The 19,572-nt window shown below is 42.0% G+C and overlaps 1 protein-coding gene across 2 annotated transcripts in view; it reads left to right on the plus strand.

Moving 5' to 3' along the window:
- Positions 1-19,572, plus strand: part of LOC124615535 — a 147,266-nt gene that overhangs the window by 70,191 nt on the left and 57,503 nt on the right. For both annotated transcript variants that reach the window (XM_047143499.1, XM_047143500.1), the window contains exon 6: positions 12,689-12,869. In XM_047143499.1, the coding sequence (XP_046999455.1) occupies positions 12,689-12,869 (181 nt within the window). The remainder of the gene's footprint in view (positions 1-12,688; positions 12,870-19,572) is intronic.

The raw sequence follows: 19,572 nt of genomic DNA on the forward strand, positions 1-19,572 counted from the left end.
CGGCTCTCGCTGGGGCATCTCGAACGATGGCGATGCCGGTGCTGGAGCTACTGGAGGCTGCCAACACTGAGAACCATCGCAGTGCGGCAGAGGCACAGCGGGGAGAGGAGGCAACGTCCCCTGTGAAACCAACACAGGTGCCGGCAATGGGGAAGCCGGTGTCCGAGAGGGCGGAGGGTGGGTGCCCGAACGTGGACATAGCTGATTTTGGTGACGATGTACCACACGGTCCCCTGCCTGCAAGGTATAGAGCCGGCGGCCATTTCGGCGCAGGACCACCGCTGGTATCCAACGTGAATTGCGGCCAAACCCACGGGCCCAGACCGACATACCCAGTGGAAAGCCAGCTACTCCATTTTGTGAAGACTGGCGAGGACCAGGCCGGAGGAGGTGCAGCAGAGTCCTAGGTTGACGCCCATGGAGGAGCTCTGCAGGGCTGCGTTCTCCCATTGGTGTGGTCCGGTATGCTGTCAAGAAAAACGTCACTGCTTCCTCCGCAGGAAATTCGTGCACATACTTTTTCATCTGCGTCTTAAATGTGCGCACCATGCGCTCGGCTTCCCCATTCGATTGTGGATGGAAGGGGGGAGAGCAAATGTGCCAAATACCGAAGCGCCTACAAAAATCCTGGAAGGTCTGCGAAATAAACTGCGGTCCATTGTCCGAGACCAGGGTGATTGACAGACCTTCCACAGAAAAGATTTTTGCTAGTGCCTGGATTGCAACTTCTGAAGTGGTTGAGGAGCAGCGAACCACATATGGGAATCGGGAATAAGCATCAATGACAATGAGCCAAAAACCGTTGAGAAACGGGCCCGCAAAATCGATGTGAACACGTTCCCATGCTCGGGTTGCCGGCGGCCATGGAGAGAACGCTGCCCTGGGAGATGCTTGTCGGCTCGCACACTGGGAACAGGCGGCCACCAAGTGCTCAATTTCTCTGTCAATACCGGGCCAGTACACATGTCTGCGAGCCAAGGTTTTAGTACGGGAAACACCCCAGTGCCCCGCATGTAATAACGTGAGGACCTCCCGTCGTAAACTTGCAGGAACAACCACGCGAGGAGCTGTATCATCGGTAGCCAGAAGGAGAACGCCTTCCAAGACCGAGAGGCGGTCCCGTAGAAGAAAATAATTACGAAGAGGGTCCGAGGCCCGGCCCGGAGGGCGGGATGACCACCCCTGCTGAATGAGGCGAACTACTTGCCGGAGAACCGGGTCAGCTGCCGTTTCCCTGGCGACTCGAGAACTAGTGATTGGGAAGCCATCAACTGCTTGGCAGGACGCCACATCCAAATGAAAACACATAATCTCCTCTCGATCGAACGTAGGATCCGGGCCCACCGGAAGACGGGAAAGAGCGTCGGCGTTGGCATGCTGTCCTGTAGGGTGAAAATGAATGTCATAATGGTACTTAGAGAGGAACAAGGCCCAGCGCTGTAGTCTGTGGGCCGCCCTATCCGGAATCTGAGAGGCGGGGCCAAATAACGATATTAACGGCTTATGGTCAGTGATTAACTGAAACTTCGTGCCATACAAGAAAGGGTGAAACTTGGTAACAGCGTAGACAATGGCCAAAGCCTCTTTTTCACCTGGAAGTAACGGGCCTGCGCGGGACTAAGCATTTTAGACGTAAACGCCAGTGGTTGCTTGGAACCATCTGCGTTGCGATGGGCCAGGACCGCCCCCACCCCATACTGCGAAGCATCTGTAGCCAGGACCAACGGCTTATGAGGATCAAAAGTAGCCAAACAAGGGGCTGACGTGAGGAGGCCCTTCAACGAGGTGAACGCTCACTCACATGCAGGCGACCAATCAAAAGGAACACCCTTGCGCAGAAGGCAGTACAGGGGGTGGGCTATAGTGGAAGCCCTGGGAATGAACCGGTGGTAATAGGCTATCTTGCCTAAAAAAGCTTGTAACTCTTTCAGCGAAGCGGGCCGAGGAAGGTTGACGATACCTTGGACCAAACTTCCTAGTGGCTGGATACTGTGCCGAGAGATGGTGTAGCCCACATACTCAATGGATGGTTGAAAGAAGGTTGACTTATGCAGGTTGCAACGCAAGCCCACAGACCTGAATTTGAGAAAGAGGGTGCGAAGGTTGTGCAAGTGTTCCTTCGTGCTGCGGCCTGTGACAATTATGTCATCCAGGTAATTAATACAATGAGGAATTGTCGACGTAACATGCTCAAGATAACGCTGGAATATCGCCGGGGCACTGGATATTCCAATGGCCAACCGCTGGTATTGGTAAAGGCCAAACGGGGTGTTGACAACCGCCAACCGTTTGGAGTCCTCATCAAGTGGTATCTGATGATAAGCCTCCGACAGATCGATTTTCGAAAAATATTGGCCTCCCGCCACGGAGGAGAACAATTCATCAGCACGAGGCAAAGGATAGGTGTCCACCACCAATTGGGAATTAATGGTGGCCTTGAAATCGCCACAAAGACGTAATTTTCCCAAGGGCTTCCTTACAATAACGAGGGGCGAAGCCCACTCACTGGAAGAAATGGGAAGAACGACCCCTAGGGCTGTCAGCCGGTCTAGCTCTTCCTTTACCTGAGGGCGGAGAGCCAAGGGGATCTGCCTCGCTTCAAAATCTGAAACACGCCCCAGGCCCTCCTCAAAAATATCTGGAAACTCAGAGATCAAAGATTCCAATGATTGATAGGGAATGTCTTTGGAGACCAACTGTATGGTGTCAGCGATAGAAAAACCGAAAGCTTGAAAGGCATCCAGGCCAAAAAGGTTAGCTGAGCTCGCATCACTGACAACAATAAAAGTAATAGGCCGAGTGACTGATTTGTAAGTCACGTAGGTAGTGAATTGACCCAGTAGGGGAATGAACTGTTTACCATAACCGCATAGACGCCGGTAAACTGGCGCCAACGGGGGCGATCCAAGGTCGGAATAAGTTTGTGCATTCAACAACGAAACTGCCGCGCCCGTATCGAATTGCAGTTGTAAACGGCGCGACCGAACCAACACCTCGATAAAGAGTTTGCGTGCCAATGCGTCGGGAGCCTGGCCCGATGAAACTTCCTGAATGTCAACGTCCATGTCCTCTGTACCTGCTTCCTTCGATTCTTTTGAGGCTGAGCGGCAAACTTTAGCAATGTGACCTTTTCTATTACATTTGCGACAAACAGCCCAACGCTGGGGGCACTCTGACCGATCATGATGTATATAGCATGACGCACAGGACGGCAACAGGGGCCGGCGGCCGGAATTCTGTTTACGCGCCGTGCGGGAGCGGCCGTAATGGCCGGATTTTACCGCTCGCACGTCGTCCACCCCTGACACAGTGGACGCGGCCGCGCCGCCCTGAACCGCCGCGACGTCGCACCACGCTTCCAGCTGTTGACCTGCTGCGTGAGAGACTTTATACGATTGAGCAATGGACAGGACTTCCTCGAGGGAAGGGTTTTCTAACTGCAGGGGCCATTGCCGGACCTCCCTATCAGGGGCCGAACGAACAATGACGTCACGTACCATAACGTGGGCGTACGACTCTCGCGACTGCTCCGTGACAAAATGACACTTGCGACTAAGACCGTGCAGGGTAGCGGCCCACGCCCGGTAAGACTGATGGGGCTGTTTCTTGCATTGATAGAACTCGACCCTAGCAACCACAACATGCGTGCGGCGGCGATAATATGAAGACAGCAAGGAACACAATGCGTCAAAAGACAAGGACGAGGGTTCCTGCAACGGCGCTAGCTGCCGCAAAACTTGATACAGCGAGCAGCGAGGGAGATATCCAAGACAAGAAGAGAGCGCGACATACCTCCGCATCGGCAACATGAAACGCCTGGAAATGCTGCCGAAGGCGATGTTCATATGCGTCCCAATCCTCCGCCATCTCGTCATACGGGGGAAAGGGAGGAGGGAACGGCGCTGGAGCAGACGGCATGGAGAGCAACGCCGGAAGCACTTGTTTCATGGTGGCCATGAGCTCCGTCTGCTGCACAACCAAAACTTGCACCAAATCCTCCATGCCGTGGAGAAGCTGCGAAACCGGAACAATGACACAACACGCGAAAGAACGACCCTACTCATCGCCAATTGTGTAGCAACACTGTTCACGTTTACGTTGCACTTCACTTAGCGTAGACCGGGACTGTGTCCTAGGCATGCCCGATGTTAACTGACTGGGCACGGCCCGTGCTGCCGGAGTTGTTGTTGTTGTTGTTGTTGTTGTCATGCCGGCAGAGGTCGCGTCCGAATTCTCGCGTGCCCTCTGGTGGACGGGACTCTACTTGCGGCAACTACCGTCCGTGACGCGCCGTGCCAATGTGCGCCTCCCGCGATCTTTCTGGTGGCTACTACACCATGCACTTAACTGTGAATTATGGAGTGGTCATGTAGATGTAGGTGTAGCAGGGGAAGTCAAACATGTGTCAAAACAGGTTGGTTATCTAACATGAAATCTAGCCTTAATGAATTAAACAGAAGAACACAAGTTAGGAGACAGACAATATTAAAACTTACTAAAATACCAGTCATTCAGATACAAACTGTCTAATTGATGTGTGAAATGTGCCAAATTCCTAACATGACATGTTCAACACAATAGCTAAGTGTTTAGTATACATTACATTGGAGGACCTGTGTTATTGAGAATAGGCCGTAGATGAATCCCTTCCTTCTTTGTAAGACTGTGTAATGTAGGGGTGACAGCACTGTCAGAGTGAAGTCATTTGAAGGTATCTTGCATCAAGGAAATTTACTCACAAACCTTTTTGTTGGGTCAGTACTAAATCTGCTATAAACAGGATCAGATAGTATAAGTAAAATCAAATAGTAAAAGTAAAAGGTAGTTTAAAAACATCCTGTTTGACAGAATATATGAACTCATCATCAGAACCATGGAGACCAGAGTATAAAGCATAAGCATTACGCAGACTTGTAACAGCCGAGCAATAATGGGTCAGCGTTTGTGATACTTACTCATCAATTGTTGATTAATATTTCACCGTCGCTAATATTTGGCATTGGTCACCTTTGTTTGTGTGGTGACACTACTTGTTTATGGTCTCCTTTTAGTCTACTGGTTAGTGTGCCCTTGCCGACCAAAGGTTTAAAATGCCATTTTCAGGATTCTTTCATTTCATTTATGCCGTGAGAATGATGGGCTGTTCACTTGCCAAAAATAGATGCAGTTGTTGCCTGGCCACATTCCCACAAGTTATTTGAATATTCTATACTGTAAGAAGCACAACTTACATACAATAATTTTTTTATCAAAAGGAGAATGCACCGGAGAAAAGTCTAAAATGCCTGGCCGATACTTACCTTGAGATGATACAGCCAGTACCCACATTTAAAAGCAGAAAAAACTATTGTTAGCCTTCTTCTCCTTTCTTTCTCACATCAGGTAGGCTTCTGTCAGCCAGGGGTTTGACTGCTTATCCCTCATTTCCAGCCTTCTAAAACCTATATATCTTTCATCCTTGAAGAAGTAACTCACAGTTCTTGAAAGCAAGGAATAGTTTTCTCTACCTTTAATCTGCCCATTGCCAGTACTCTAATTTCACTTCCTGAAAAGTTATTTTTGTACTGTTGTATAAACTTGTGTGTAAACAATTAGATTGTGACCATATTTAAATGCAAATCCCATTAGGGCAGTCTCATCTCAAATCGTACAGAACATGTCAATTCATGATCTCTGAAAAAAATACACATTTTACCTCTACATCATGTGTGTTAGGAAATAAAATATTTTAATTTCATCTTCATTTTTACAACTGGAACAATGCATATTTTGAAAATAACTATTTATTACTGAAAATTTAAAAAAACACATTTTTATGAATTTTTATGAATTATTTACTCAAAAATCCCCTCACAAAATTTATGAAAATGGACAAATATTGTTTGATCAATGTATTAGTAGTTACTGCAATCAAATTGTGCAATATTTTTCTGTGTAAAGTATGAGAAATTGTCCAACATTCTGCATATTTTGCATCATTGAATTTCTAGTGTAAAATGTGCATGTTGGCAACTCTGTTTCCTGTTGACAACTCTGTTTCCAGCTCTCTTCTGTTTTTGAGAAACAAGTGAGAACTTGCACATGAATCATCCTACATAGAGTTTTGTGTTTGATCTCAACTTTTTGTTAGATACAATGTTTGTGAGGGAATACAGACTATGGAAACAACACGAGATGGCGAGGTTTAAGAAATGTGAAGTCAGGAGGTTAGACATTGGGTACAGGGGGGAGGGGGTAGTGGAAAAGGATAGAGGTAAAAAGACTGTGGGTGAACTGGTCGAATAGAGGGATGTCTAGTCTGAAATTGGAACAGGAAAGCGGCTAGGTGGGTAAGGACAATGACTAATTAAGACTGAGGCCAGTAGGGTTATGGGAATGTAGGATATATTGCAGGGAGAGCTCCCACCTGTGCAGTTGAGAAAAGCTGGTGTTCATGTGAAGGATCCAGGTGGCATAGGTTGTGAAGCAGTTATTGGAATGATGAATGCCATGTTGGGTAGCGTGCTCAGCAACTGAGTGGTCAGCTGTTTCTTGACCACAGTTTGTCAGTGGCCATTCATGTAGACAGACAGCTTGTTGGTTGATACCACAAAGAATGCAGCAGAGTGGTTACAGCTTAGCTTGTAGATCACATGACTGGTTTCACAGGTAGTCCTAACTCTGGTTGGTTAGGTGATGCTTGTGACTGGACTGGAGTAGGTGGTGATGGGAGAATGTATGGGACAGGTCCTGCATCTAGGACTATTACAGGGATAGGAGTCATGAGGCAAGGAATGGGAGCAGGGGCTGTGTAGGCATGGACAAGGATATTATGTGGGTTCAGTGGGCAGCAGAATACTACTTGGGAGGGATGGGACTATGAGAGGTAGTCGAAACACTGACACAGAACATGATTCAGTTGCTCCAGTCAGTGCTACTGAATCACAAGGGGAATGCTCCTCTGTGGCCAGATGGTGGGACTTTGTGAGGTGGTGGGTGACTGGAGACATAAGGCACAGGACATCTGTTTTTGTACAGGCTTGGGAGGGTAATTACAGTCTGTGAAGGCCTCAGTGAGACCCTTGGTATATTTCAAGAGGGACTCCTCATCACTACAGATGCAATGGCCATCGGTGGCTAGGCTGTATGGAAGGGATTTCTTTGTATGCAGTAGGTGGCAGCTGTTGAAGTCCAGGTATTACTGGAGGTTGGTTGGTTTGGTATGGATGGTGGTACTGATGTAACCGTCTTTGAGGTGGAGGTCACTATCGAGGAAAGTGCCTTGTTGAGCTGAGAAGGATCAGATGAAGCAAATGGGGGAGAAGGTGTTGTGGTTACGGAGGAGTGTGGACAGCGTTTCCTCACCATGATCCAGATCATGAAGATATCATCAATGAATTTGAATCAGGTGAGGAATTTGGAATTCTGGGTATTTGGAAGGATTCCTGTACATAACCCATGAATAGGTTGGCACAGGTTGGTACCATGCTGGTGTCCATAGCCGTAACTCGGATTGGTTTGTAGGTGATGCCTTCAAAGGAGAAGTAATTTTCAGTGAGGATATAGTTGGTCATGGTGACCAAGAAGGAGGTTGTGGGTTTGGAGGTCATTGAGCATTTAGAAAGGTAGTGTTCAATAGCAGTAAAGCCATGGAAATTAGGAGTGTCTGTGTAAGGAATGGGAGGTAGCATCAATAGTGGTGGCAGGGCACCATATTGTAAAGGAAAAGAAACTGTGGAAAGTTGGTGGAGGAAATGATTAGTATCTTTTATACAGGAGATAAGGTTGTGGGTAATAGGCTGAAGGTGTTGGTGTACGAGAGCAGAGTGTCTTTTAGTGGGGGCACAGTAACCAGCCACAATGAGGTGTCCCAGGTGGGTGGATTTATGGACTTCAGGAAGCATGTGAAGGGTAGGAGTGTGGGGAATGGTAGGGGTGAGGAAAGAGATGGACTCTGGGGAGAGGTTCTGGGATGGGCCTAATGGTCTAAAGATTCATATGGCTATAGTTGGCACCAACTTACGCCAACATATTCATGGGCTATCTAGAGGAATCCTTCCAAACACCCAGAATCCCAAATTCAGATTCATTGATGACATCTTTGTGATCTGGATTGACGGTAAGGACACCCTATCAACATTCCTCCAGAATCTCAGCACCTTTTCCCCAATATGCTTCACTGGTCCTCATCAACCCAACAAGCCAACTTCCTCAGTGTTGACCTCCACCTTACAGATGGCTACATCAGTACCTACCAACCACCAGTAATACCTCCACTTTGACAGCTGCCACCCATTCAATACCAAGAAGTCCGTTCCATACAGCGTCGCACCTGTCACCGTCGCATCTGTAGTGACAAGCAGTCCCTCTTGAAAAATACCAAGGGTCTCACTGAACCCTTCACATACTGTAATTACCCTCATAACCTTGTACAAAAACAGATCTCCTATGGCTTATGTCTCCAGTCACCCACAACTTCCCAAAGACCCACTGTCTGGCCACAGAGGAGCATTCCCCTCATGACTCAGTAGCTCCCAGGGCTGGAGCAAGTGAATCACACTCTCCATCATGCCCTGAAATGAGGAATGTCCTACCTACTAACCCATCAACCCCTCCACATTGGTACTCCGCCACCCACCAAATCAACACAATTTCTTCATCCATCCCTACACAACCCTGCTCCCAACCCCTTTTCTCATGACTCATATACCTGTAATAGACCTTGATGGAAGACCTGTCCCTTACATCCTCCCACCACCACCTACTTCAGTCCAGTCACAAGCGTAACCTATCCAATCAAAGGAAGACTACCTGTGAAACCAACCATGTAATCTACAAGCTACTAAGCTGCAACCACTCTGCTGCATTCTTTGTGGTGGCAACCAACAAGCTGTCTGTCCTTATGAATGGCCACTGACAAACTGCGGCCAGGCAACAGCTGACCAACCAGTTGCTGAGCATGCTGCCCAACAACGCATTATTCATTTCAATGAGTGCTTCACAGCCTGTGCCATCTGGATCCTTTCCACTAACACTGGATTTTCTCAATTGCACAGGTGGGAACTCTCCCTATAGTATATCCTACATTCCCATACCCTTAATGGACTCAACCTTCGTTAGTTTTTGTCCTTACCCACCTAGCCCTTTCCTGTTCCCATTTCAGACTAGACAGCCCTCTATTAAATCAACACACCCATAATCTTTCTTCTTCTCTCCTTTTCTGCTGGCCCCTCCCCCCCCCCCCCCCTCTGCCCTAGCTTAACCTCTATTACATCAACACACCCACAGTCTTTCTTCTTCTCTCCTTTTCTGCTGCCCCCCCCCTCCCCCCTGTCCTGACCTAACCTCCCAACTGCACCCAGCTGCCCTATGCTTTCCCCAACTTATCCCTGTATGCTCCCACAGCAATACTTCGTCTCCCATCTCTACCCTGCCATCCCTCCCTATCCTTGCCCCAGCTTCCCCTCCCTACCTCCCCCCCCCCCCCCTCTCTCTCTCTCTCTCTCTCTCTCTCTCTCTCTCTCTCTCTCTCTCTCTCTCTCTCTCTCTCTCTCTCTCTGCTAACTTGCTGACAGTCTTTTCGTAATGCCTATCTGTGACTCAGCATCTACACTACATGGTTAGTAGCAACCATCCTTTTCATAATATTGTTATTAGTTTTTATATGTAACTTTTTACAAAATATTTGAACAAAATGAACGGTTGTTTCCCCACTCACTTAAATAATTTTGAGTGAGATATGCTAGTTTTGCATTACATTTACTTGAGTTCAGCACTCAATTTAAATTTTTAAGTGTCTAGAATTTTTTTTATCTTGAGAGTAGCTAGCTCTAAAATAAAAATTTTGCACTGTAAAATATTGCCTGCCCTGATTGTACATTCCATAAGTACAATGAACAACTAACATAAATGCAATTTTTAGAATATTCAGAGTGGGTATTTTAGAGAGAAGAATTTATAAAGATTCAAAAAATTTCAGATTCTCTTGTCTTTATGTTGAAATATTTTCATAGTTTAAGAATTTCAGGCATTAATGTCATAGCTGATAGTTAGCAGTCTTTCCACTTTATCATTTCTCAAGGCAGTTAACATCTTGTGTCTGTTAGTATTTTCAAAACATAATTTTGAAGTTTGCTACAAGTTACAAATTTTCATAGTTTATTTTTCCAAATTAAAACTGAAAAAATCTCAGAAGTATGTATGTGTTAATCATGTCTAATAGTATTGTGAACAAGATTTGTATTAAACATAATTTCAGATATCTATCACTTGTAGTTTTTATTTGCAATTTTTTTCTTTTTTCTTTCGTTACGACATTTTCACAGATACTCTCATTTAAAGAGGTTTATAATGTTTAACCAAATCATCAGAAAATCGAAATATTTTAGTTTTTGACAGGTTTCTTGTCGAACTTCAACCTTTATTTCTTTCAGAAAACTTTGAAATAGTGATGTGACACATTCAGTCTTGACCTGTATGATTTGAAATGAAATCACCCATTAAACAGTATGTAAAAACTTGTTCTGTATCATTATAGTGACTAAGGCTTTAGCCAGGATTTTGTCATCAAAAAGGGGGGGGGGGGGGTCCGATATGTTAAAGAGGACCTAAAAAGGCTCATGTTTTTCGTTTATTATGAAACATTTATATAAATACCCTAAAGCACAATTAAATATTTCTATATTTGGCAAAATGATAAATTCACTCTCCTGCCAAATGAATTGTAATACAATGTATTGGCCCTTTGCTTACAAAACACAGATCTGTCTTCTAATTTAAGGTTCACTCCTGCAGAGCAAAAGAATCTTAATGTTGGGTTGAATAACTTATAAAGTTAAATGGACTCAAATCTATTTTGACAATAGCTATTTTCTCCTACTAGAATATTGTAGTTAGATCTGAAACAAAACTTATCTGAAGCCAGGTTCGGACTCCTTCAGCATATCAAAGCATCCCAAGTTCCTAAATTCAGTTTCGGAATTTTTTTAAAATCTTTAATTTACAGAATGAAATTTTCACTCTGCAGCAGAGTGTGTGCTGATATGAAGCTTCCTGGCAGATTATAACTGTGTGCCAGACCGAGACTAGAACTCGGGATCTTTGCCATTTGGTCTGGCACACAGTTTTAATCTTCTAGGAAGTACCCAAAATGCTTCAATTTCCTGAAGTGATGAAGAACTTTCTCAAAATTACTATTTCAACAGTCAGCTAGAAACTAAAGCAGCCAGATTTATTTGTAAAACAAAACGGAACACAAAAATACAATGAGCTACAATTTTGTGATCTTAACACTGATTCACACATTGATTTCAACTAGACTTTTAGCATACGTGACCTCATAAATGAGTTTGTATTTATCCATAACAATATGATTATAAAGTCTTTGATGCCAATAAGCTCTACTGTGATGTACAACATATTTTGTTGTTAATATGATGTTTATTTACAAATACATTAGAGTTGTGATGGTTGGACTTAGTGTTCTAAGGACATTACGAATAAGATATTTCGCAGTAGAATATCATTCTTCTAGTAAAACTTGAAGACATGGCATATCGCCATTCCAGAAGTGAACCATCTTTATGCACAGGCACATAGTACAAAAAAATCAATCAATAGCTGCCTCCCAATGTAAATATTGCAGAAATATGCATATTGTTGAAGTGTTACATAAACCACCATTAAAATTAAATACTGTCTGCCAGAGAAATAGGTTAGTATTCTCCAAATCGAGATAAGTATTGTTACAAAAAGAATGAAAAAATTATTTTTTGCATTATTTTTCCTACAACTTGTAAACATTACAGTCTGAAGGTAATGACAGAACATCTGAAAAAATAAAAACTACAAAACAAAAGAATGTGAGTAAAAACAAGTAATTTGAATAAATCGATTAAAGCAATATTTAATCCATAGTTCAGTCACACAAATCATTACGTGAATTTTTTGTGTATGAACTATTTTTAGATGATAGCAACAGCCAAGTTATAAACTGAGTTAACCATTTTGACTAAAAATATTTTAATGTAGTACAACAAAATGAAAGTGTTGTTTCCTTACACTATCCATGTTATATATAGTCAGAATCTTGATTGAAGGTTAGATAGGTCTGTCAAATAAAAAAAAATTGTTTTACATTAATGATATACTTCTTAGACAGTTAATTATTTAAAAATATGTTCAATGTAATTGAAATTTATTACAAATTTTCTTAAGTTACATTAAATTTGTTTATATGCTCTTAGAAGTACCACAGAAATGGACTTGACAACTATAGTAAAAATCTTTGTTTCCTTTCTCTTGCCATGACATTTAAGACATCACAAGCTGTAAAAGTAAGAGACTGCTGTATTGAAATTAAGACTACTCAGCTCAAATAAGGCCCTCAATGTACAGTACTTCGTCTTGGCTAAAATATGTATGTGTAGCAGCTGATAATGCTGTCGATATAGCAATAGTTTGAATCTATCTATGGCCTTGTTGACTGTTGGTAGTATGTATCTCTTTTTGCCATATTATTGAAAATCAAAATATCTTTCAGTTTCACTATATGGCAGCTAGGTCACACATAACTTCATTTATGTGGCAGAGGGGGTCGGGACCCACTCATAGGCTATGTCCTTGCAGTAACCAGTCGAAAACACAATTAAATTAACTAAACTAAACTCCATTAGATTTGTTTTTACCCAATGTTCTCTCTTCCCACCAGGACTGCACCTGGGCATTTGAAAGTGCAAGCAAACTGAAGCGCCATCAATATAAGCATACTAATGAAAGGAAATACCACTGTATGATGGATGGATGTGGCAAGTCTTTCTTACGATCAGAACACTTAAAGGAACACACACTAACACACATGCCAGAAAGAACTTTCAAATGCCCTGTTGAAAGTAAGTATTTCACAAAGACAAATAAGTGTTATTAGATGAGACATCTCACGGACATAGCTTTAAAAAAACTACTCACGGTATTTATAGTGGCAGAGAAGTAGCAAATTACTTATCACCAAATGAGAAATAACTAGAGTAGAGCTGACATATATTTCTAAAATACAGTACTTTCACCCTTTCAGAATTTTTTAAAATTCCTCCATAGCATAGAGCTACCTAGCAAAAATAGAAAGAGTGCTGCAGATGTTTTCAAAATGATGAGGCATTCCAAACTCTGAATTTAGGAGACAAGCAGCAAAATACTTAAAAGTAAAAGTGTACAAATACTCGTGCTGTACAGTACTGTAGTAAGCTGTACTAGTCAGTAAAACATGAAAACAGTTGCCAAAGTTTACTTGAGGACACTGTCCCCCAGTGAGCTTCCAGTCTTGTCCAAAGACTTTACCTGCTAAAATACTCTTCTGTTCAATTGTTTTGACTTTGTTAATAATATTTGGTTTTGAAAATTATATGTCAATATAAATTTTTTCATACACATACACAATATGAACCAAAATAGGGTACATAATTGTGTTATGAACAATTTTATCCACCATCGAAGTGTGAATCTCTGAACTATACTGTGACAAACTTCAGTAGCTCCACATGTGCCAGTCCTTCCTTTCTCAGCTTCTATCCTAATTTGAATTCGAGTTTTGCTGAAAGCTGGGCTACAAAAAAGAAATATAGTTCCACCAAAAAGCTGCATTGTGACTTAATGTATTCAATGACTAGATTTGACAGCATTTTCATCCTTTGGACAAGCCCACTAACTCAGCTACTTGATCAAAAAAGTGTACCAAAATCATGCATTTGACAATATTTAAAGGCACATAGAAATTAGATAGTAGAATTTACAGTCAGTCATATTAGGTGGCTAGGACAAGCTGCTGTTGTCAAATGCCCTGAAGCATTAAGTATTGAAGAAGTGTTTATAAATGTTCCTACATACATAAACAATGCAGCTTAATAATGTAGCACATGAAAGACATCTTTATATTAGTACATGAAATGTATAAATAATACCATGTGCCCCACATTTTCTTTTGTAATTTACATAGACCACTGGTAACATGAAGTTTATGAAATCCACAATAAGAAAGTTCTTCATTAAAAGATGAAGATAGATTTTTATAAACACACATACAACTGCCATATGGTGCAAAGTGAATGTTGTTCAACCTGCCAAAATGGCAGAGGCCAAAGAACATGGTAAAAACCATCGATGGATGTGTAAATGATTAAGCCTTCCAATTCCCTGAAAACAGTAAAATTGCCACCATAGTGTGTTAGCGTTGATCATCTTTAGTGTTGTTACCAGGCCTGGTAGGGTATATAAGGAGCATGAATAGTATCAAATGTTGAGTGATCACTTTGAAGGACTTAGTGATGCTGCTACGTATGCGTTTGAAGTGGCATTATCAGCATCTGACAATTTGAAAGGGGCCTATCCATTTGGCTGGATGGTCAAATTGTGCAGTGTTCAGATCTGTGGCGCGCTTATGTGACACTGGACTGACAATGGACTGCATGGGAAGGGCAAGTGTACTCATGGTCAAGCTTCCATTTAAGACTGACCACTACAAGGCAGGCTCACCATATTGTGCATCAAGCACACTGTAACCCTTTCAGTCTGCACCTTCCATCTGAGAATGTAAAAGACTGCAACATTCAGCATCATCCCACACCATTGCTCACTGGCTAGCACCAGCTAGACTAGGAAATTATCATCCTACATGTAGGCTGCTGTTAATACCGCAACACAAACTGCTGTGTTTGGAGTGGTGCCAAGACTGGGAAACACGGACTGCTGATGACTGGCATTGTGTGTTCAGCTGTGAATTGTGGTTATGCACTACCATGGATGACCATTGTGGGTGAGTATGGCTGTAACCTGAGGAGATATACTATTATTCCAATGTTTTTCTGGCGTCATGGTGTGGGAAGCCAATGAGTATGACTTCAGATCACGGCTGGCAGGGATTGAGAGAACTGTAATCGCACAACAATACGTCACAGCTATCCTGCGTCCTCATGAGTTACCTATCATGTCATGTATTTTTCAACAGGACAGTGCTCATCCACACACATAGCTTGTGTGTCTATGAACATGTGGCTTTGAAGTACTCCCAAGAGCAGCAAGAACCTCACACCTCTCCTTGATAGAACATGTGGGATCAGCTTGGATGTCAGCTCCATTTCACATCCAGTATATCAAGGGCCAGTTACAACATACATGGGAAAACTTGCCTGGGGATTATGACAACCTTCCCAACTTCCCAACCAGTCAGTGCACGCATCCATGCCAGAGAGAGAGGGGGGGGGGGGGGGTGCAAAATCATATCATACTGACAAGTGGGCTTATAATGCCAATTCTTTTGTAAATTTAACTGAATTTTGTGATAACTGAAATAAATTACGTACCCTCTCAACCTACCCAAAAAATTTAATTTCGTTTCCTCCTCCACTTCTGTATTGTATGCCTCACTGTCTTTGTCATTCACAGAGGGGGGAGCAGTGACAGTGCTTTTTTTGTTTGTTTTTGTGTGTGTGTGTGTGTGTGTGTGTGTGTGTGTGTGTGTGTGTGTGAGATTTCCAAAAAGTTGTATATATATCGTTTCTATTATCACTGAACAAAAGGTAAAAGGGAATATTTGCTGAATAAATTACCCTGAGTAGTAATATTTCTACACTGTCACTTGACATTGGTCACATACAGCAAAAGATTTAAATGTAATCTAAGGACAAATGAAGATATAATCCAATGCTGCATTTGTATATATACTCTCAGTACATAATGAGGCACATGTTGAGGAACAAAATAGGAGGAGGAGGAGGAGGAGGAGGGAGAAGGGGAGTTTGATGTGGAGTCAAGAAGGAATGGCAATGAGTGTTGAATGGGGGCACGAGACTTGTTGCAACAAGTAATTGGAGGACATGTGGAAGAAGGAATGAAGATTTAGGAGAAAGAAGAGAGGAGGTAAAAACACAATACAAAGACATCTACCCAGTTGTTAAATATATTGTCCTCTACACTTGTGACCAAGAAAAACAGATATCAGTTGTATCATCAGTGAATCTTTTCTTGGGTCTTTATCCCACAATGGTGCAGGGTCAGCATGGTTAATTTAAGGCGTGGCTGGATGCCCTTCCTGTTCCCACTCTGTTACCACCCAGACAGAATGTGTGTACCCCAACTGTCTGCATGTCGTGTTATTCATGTGAAAGTGAGTGAAGGTTTTCTAAATGTTTGCCAATATTGTAACTGAGGCAGTACTTTGGTACCACCCCAGTATTCACCTAGTTGGATGTGGAAACTGCCTAAAAAACACATTCAGGCTGGCCAGCGTGTCGACTCTCACCATTAATCCACTGGACAGATTCAATCTGGGGCCGGCACACTACCCTATCTCGGAAGCAGTGTTGTAACGTGCATGGCCATCCGGATCAGTGTGTAGCATTAGTGACTTAATAAACTATGTTTACATAAATATTTTAAGAGTGAAGGCACAGTATATTGTTATAGATACATAGTAAACTATTCTCAAAAAAGGAGAATTTCTCATGAAAAATATCAGAAATGGAAGCTAGACTGTATGTTAATGATGATATACTTAACTGGGTACATGTCATCCAATAGTATAACTTTGTTAATAATATCCATATTGTTTTTTGTAAGGATGGGAAGTGCTCTCAGAGATAATTGTTGTTTTAGCACAGGTTTACCATACATATAATCCACCTCCGGTAGCTGAATGGTCAGGGCGACAGACTGTCAATCCTAAGGGCCCGGGTTCGATTCCTGGCTTGGTTGGAGGTTTTCTCTGCTCAGGGACTGGGTGTTGTGTTGTCCTAATCATCATTATTTCATCCTCATCGATGCGCAAGTCACCGAAGTGGCGTCAAATCAAAAGACTTGCACCCGGCAAACAGTCTACCCCACGGGAGGTCCTCGGCACATGACGTTATATTATTACCATACATATATATTTCCAGTACTATATATATCTAAGAAGAATGTTTGCAGAATTATTCTTTCTGTTTCAGTGCAGCTCTTGATCATACATGTAGATAATATATCGTATACTACTGGTTACTCATGTAATTCAGTTTTTCCTCCTCCTCTTCCCCTCTTCTCAATCCTTATTGTATTAGTTTCTGTTAGTTAAGTGATCCATTCATAGACTCATTTTATTACAGTAACATTAATTTCACCTACTCCTCCTCCTCAGCTCAGCAGGCCACTTTCCTTGATGTCAGTGTCTCCTCAAGGTTTGAATGTAACAATATTACAAAAGAGGATAGTTGCTACTCACCATGTAGCAGAGATGCTGAGTCATAGGCACAACAAAAAGACTGTCGGAAAGTGAGCTTTCAGCCAACAAGAACATGACCTTCGACACACACACACACACACACACACACACACACACACACACACACACACACAAATGCAGCTCACATACACATGACAACTGTCTCTGGCAGCTGAAGCCAGTCTTTTTGTTGTTCCTGTCTACTACTCAGCATCTCCGCTATACGGTGATACACTATTGTCATTTTCATAATACTACTACATTCCATCCTGGATTTTCCATTGTTTGATTTCCTCTCAAGGTTGGGTACATCGGTACCTTCATACCCACCAAACCTACCACCCACTGTTAATACCTTAACTTCAACAGCTGGCATCCATTCCACACCCAGACATCCCTTCATTATAGCATAGTGATCTGTGGTCATCACGATGATAACAGCGAGCAGAGCAGACACATCTCCAAATATACCAAGGGTCACATTGAATCTATCACAGACCAAAATTATCCTTCCTACAGGATTTATATGCCCTGGGACAACTGGGAGATATGAGAAAATGTGGGAATTTTTTCATCTGGAAAAAAAACAGGAATTTTTTTAGAACACCTTGAATTTTTCATTGTTTTAGTTTTCAGTTAAATTTTTGCAATTTGGCTGGTAAGAGCTGATACTCTAACAAAGAATATTACTTAGCCCGCTACTGCAGAAAAAAAGATAACAAGAGAATAACACCAAAATAAAACTTTACTTGCAAAGAAAATGTGCCTTTTACAACAACAAAACATAGCACACACAAGCGTCTACTGACAGCGTTAGGATGAAGATTATGCAATACAACAAACTGCTTTCGATTACATTACAACTGTCTACATTTCTAAGAGGTCAAAGGGAAATATTGTGAACGGTGGTTTGAGAAGTGTTACTTTCAAAGTAAATTTCCTTTTATGCAAAATGAACTATGTTAAATGTGAGAATGTGCGATAAATTTCTTAAATCACATAGCATTTGACTCTCATTCAAAATTAACACTTTTAGGACCACCCACTTAGAGTCCAGAAGAACAATCATACATGCCATTATTTAAAATTTTACTTTTATATTTGTGTTTGATACATGTTAAACGGTAACACAAACTAAAATAGACCAATATTATACATGAAAGCTTAGCTTTTCTTGTAGCTACACTGTATGTATATCAATTTAAACCATTAATGATATCAATATAATAGAAGGAAATATTCCACGTGGGAACAATTATATATAAAAACAAAGATGAGGTGACTTACCGAACGAAAGCGCTGGCAGGTCGATAGACACACAAACAAACACAAACATACACACAAAATTCAAGCTTTCGCAACAAACTGTTGCCTCATCAGGAAAGAGGGAAGGAGGGGGGAAGACGAAAGGAAGTGGGTTTTAAGGGAGAGGGTAAGGAGTCATTCCAATCCCGGGAGCGGAAAGACTTACCTTAGGGGGAAAAAAGGACAGGTATACACTCGCACACACGCACATATCCATCCACACATACAGACACAAGCAGACATATGTCAAAATTCAAGGAACTGATAAGTTTTACAGGTCCAAGGAAATTTCTTATTTATTTTGACTATTACTAGTTAGTATCTTTTGTTATAGGGTGAAATTAGTAATTAAATTCTATTGTTGACATGTAAACAAATATAAATTCTGTACTAATTATAAACATTTGGAGAAACAACTAATAGTTATCTTAAAGGATGTATTTGGCTCTATTAGAAAACATGTTAGCAAAGCCAGCCCTTAATTAATTCCAAAGTAATTAACAGTTTTGTCTAAAGTATTGTTTGCCTACTTATATTTGTTAATTTCATGATTTAAACAAATAATACGGCTTAACCCTCGTAGTAGAAGAAACTGTTAAAAAGATGCAATTTTTTGATGTATTCAGTGAATTTAATGAGTTAAGTTTTAACTGTAATTTCTGTAAATTTAACTTCGAAAAATGTTTAGTTTCAGCACCTATTTTGTGATGGTACATAAGGGCCCAATTTTTGGTCACGAGTTTGACAAGTAACCTGTGCTGGTTAGAACAACAACAATGCTTCAAATTAACTGTGGAATAACACCAATAGGCCACCGTGTGTTAAAACACTGACAGTGTCTGCTCCATACATACCTTTTTATTCTTCAAGAATTGTGAACTTTGTGGTTAGGCTTTTTCTGCTCGTAGATGTCCAACAGTAAACTATTGTAGCAGTGTGTGAATGTTTGCCTGCAAACTATTAATGAGGCTTGTGGAAAGTTTAAACAATAGTGCACTGGCCATACACATATAACTGTGTATTAGTGGGGTGTTGTGAAAAAG

Source organism: Schistocerca americana, chromosome 5 (assembly GCF_021461395.2).
Source record: "Schistocerca americana isolate TAMUIC-IGC-003095 chromosome 5, iqSchAmer2.1, whole genome shotgun sequence".
Lineage (NCBI taxonomy): Eukaryota > Metazoa > Arthropoda > Insecta > Orthoptera > Acrididae > Schistocerca > Schistocerca americana.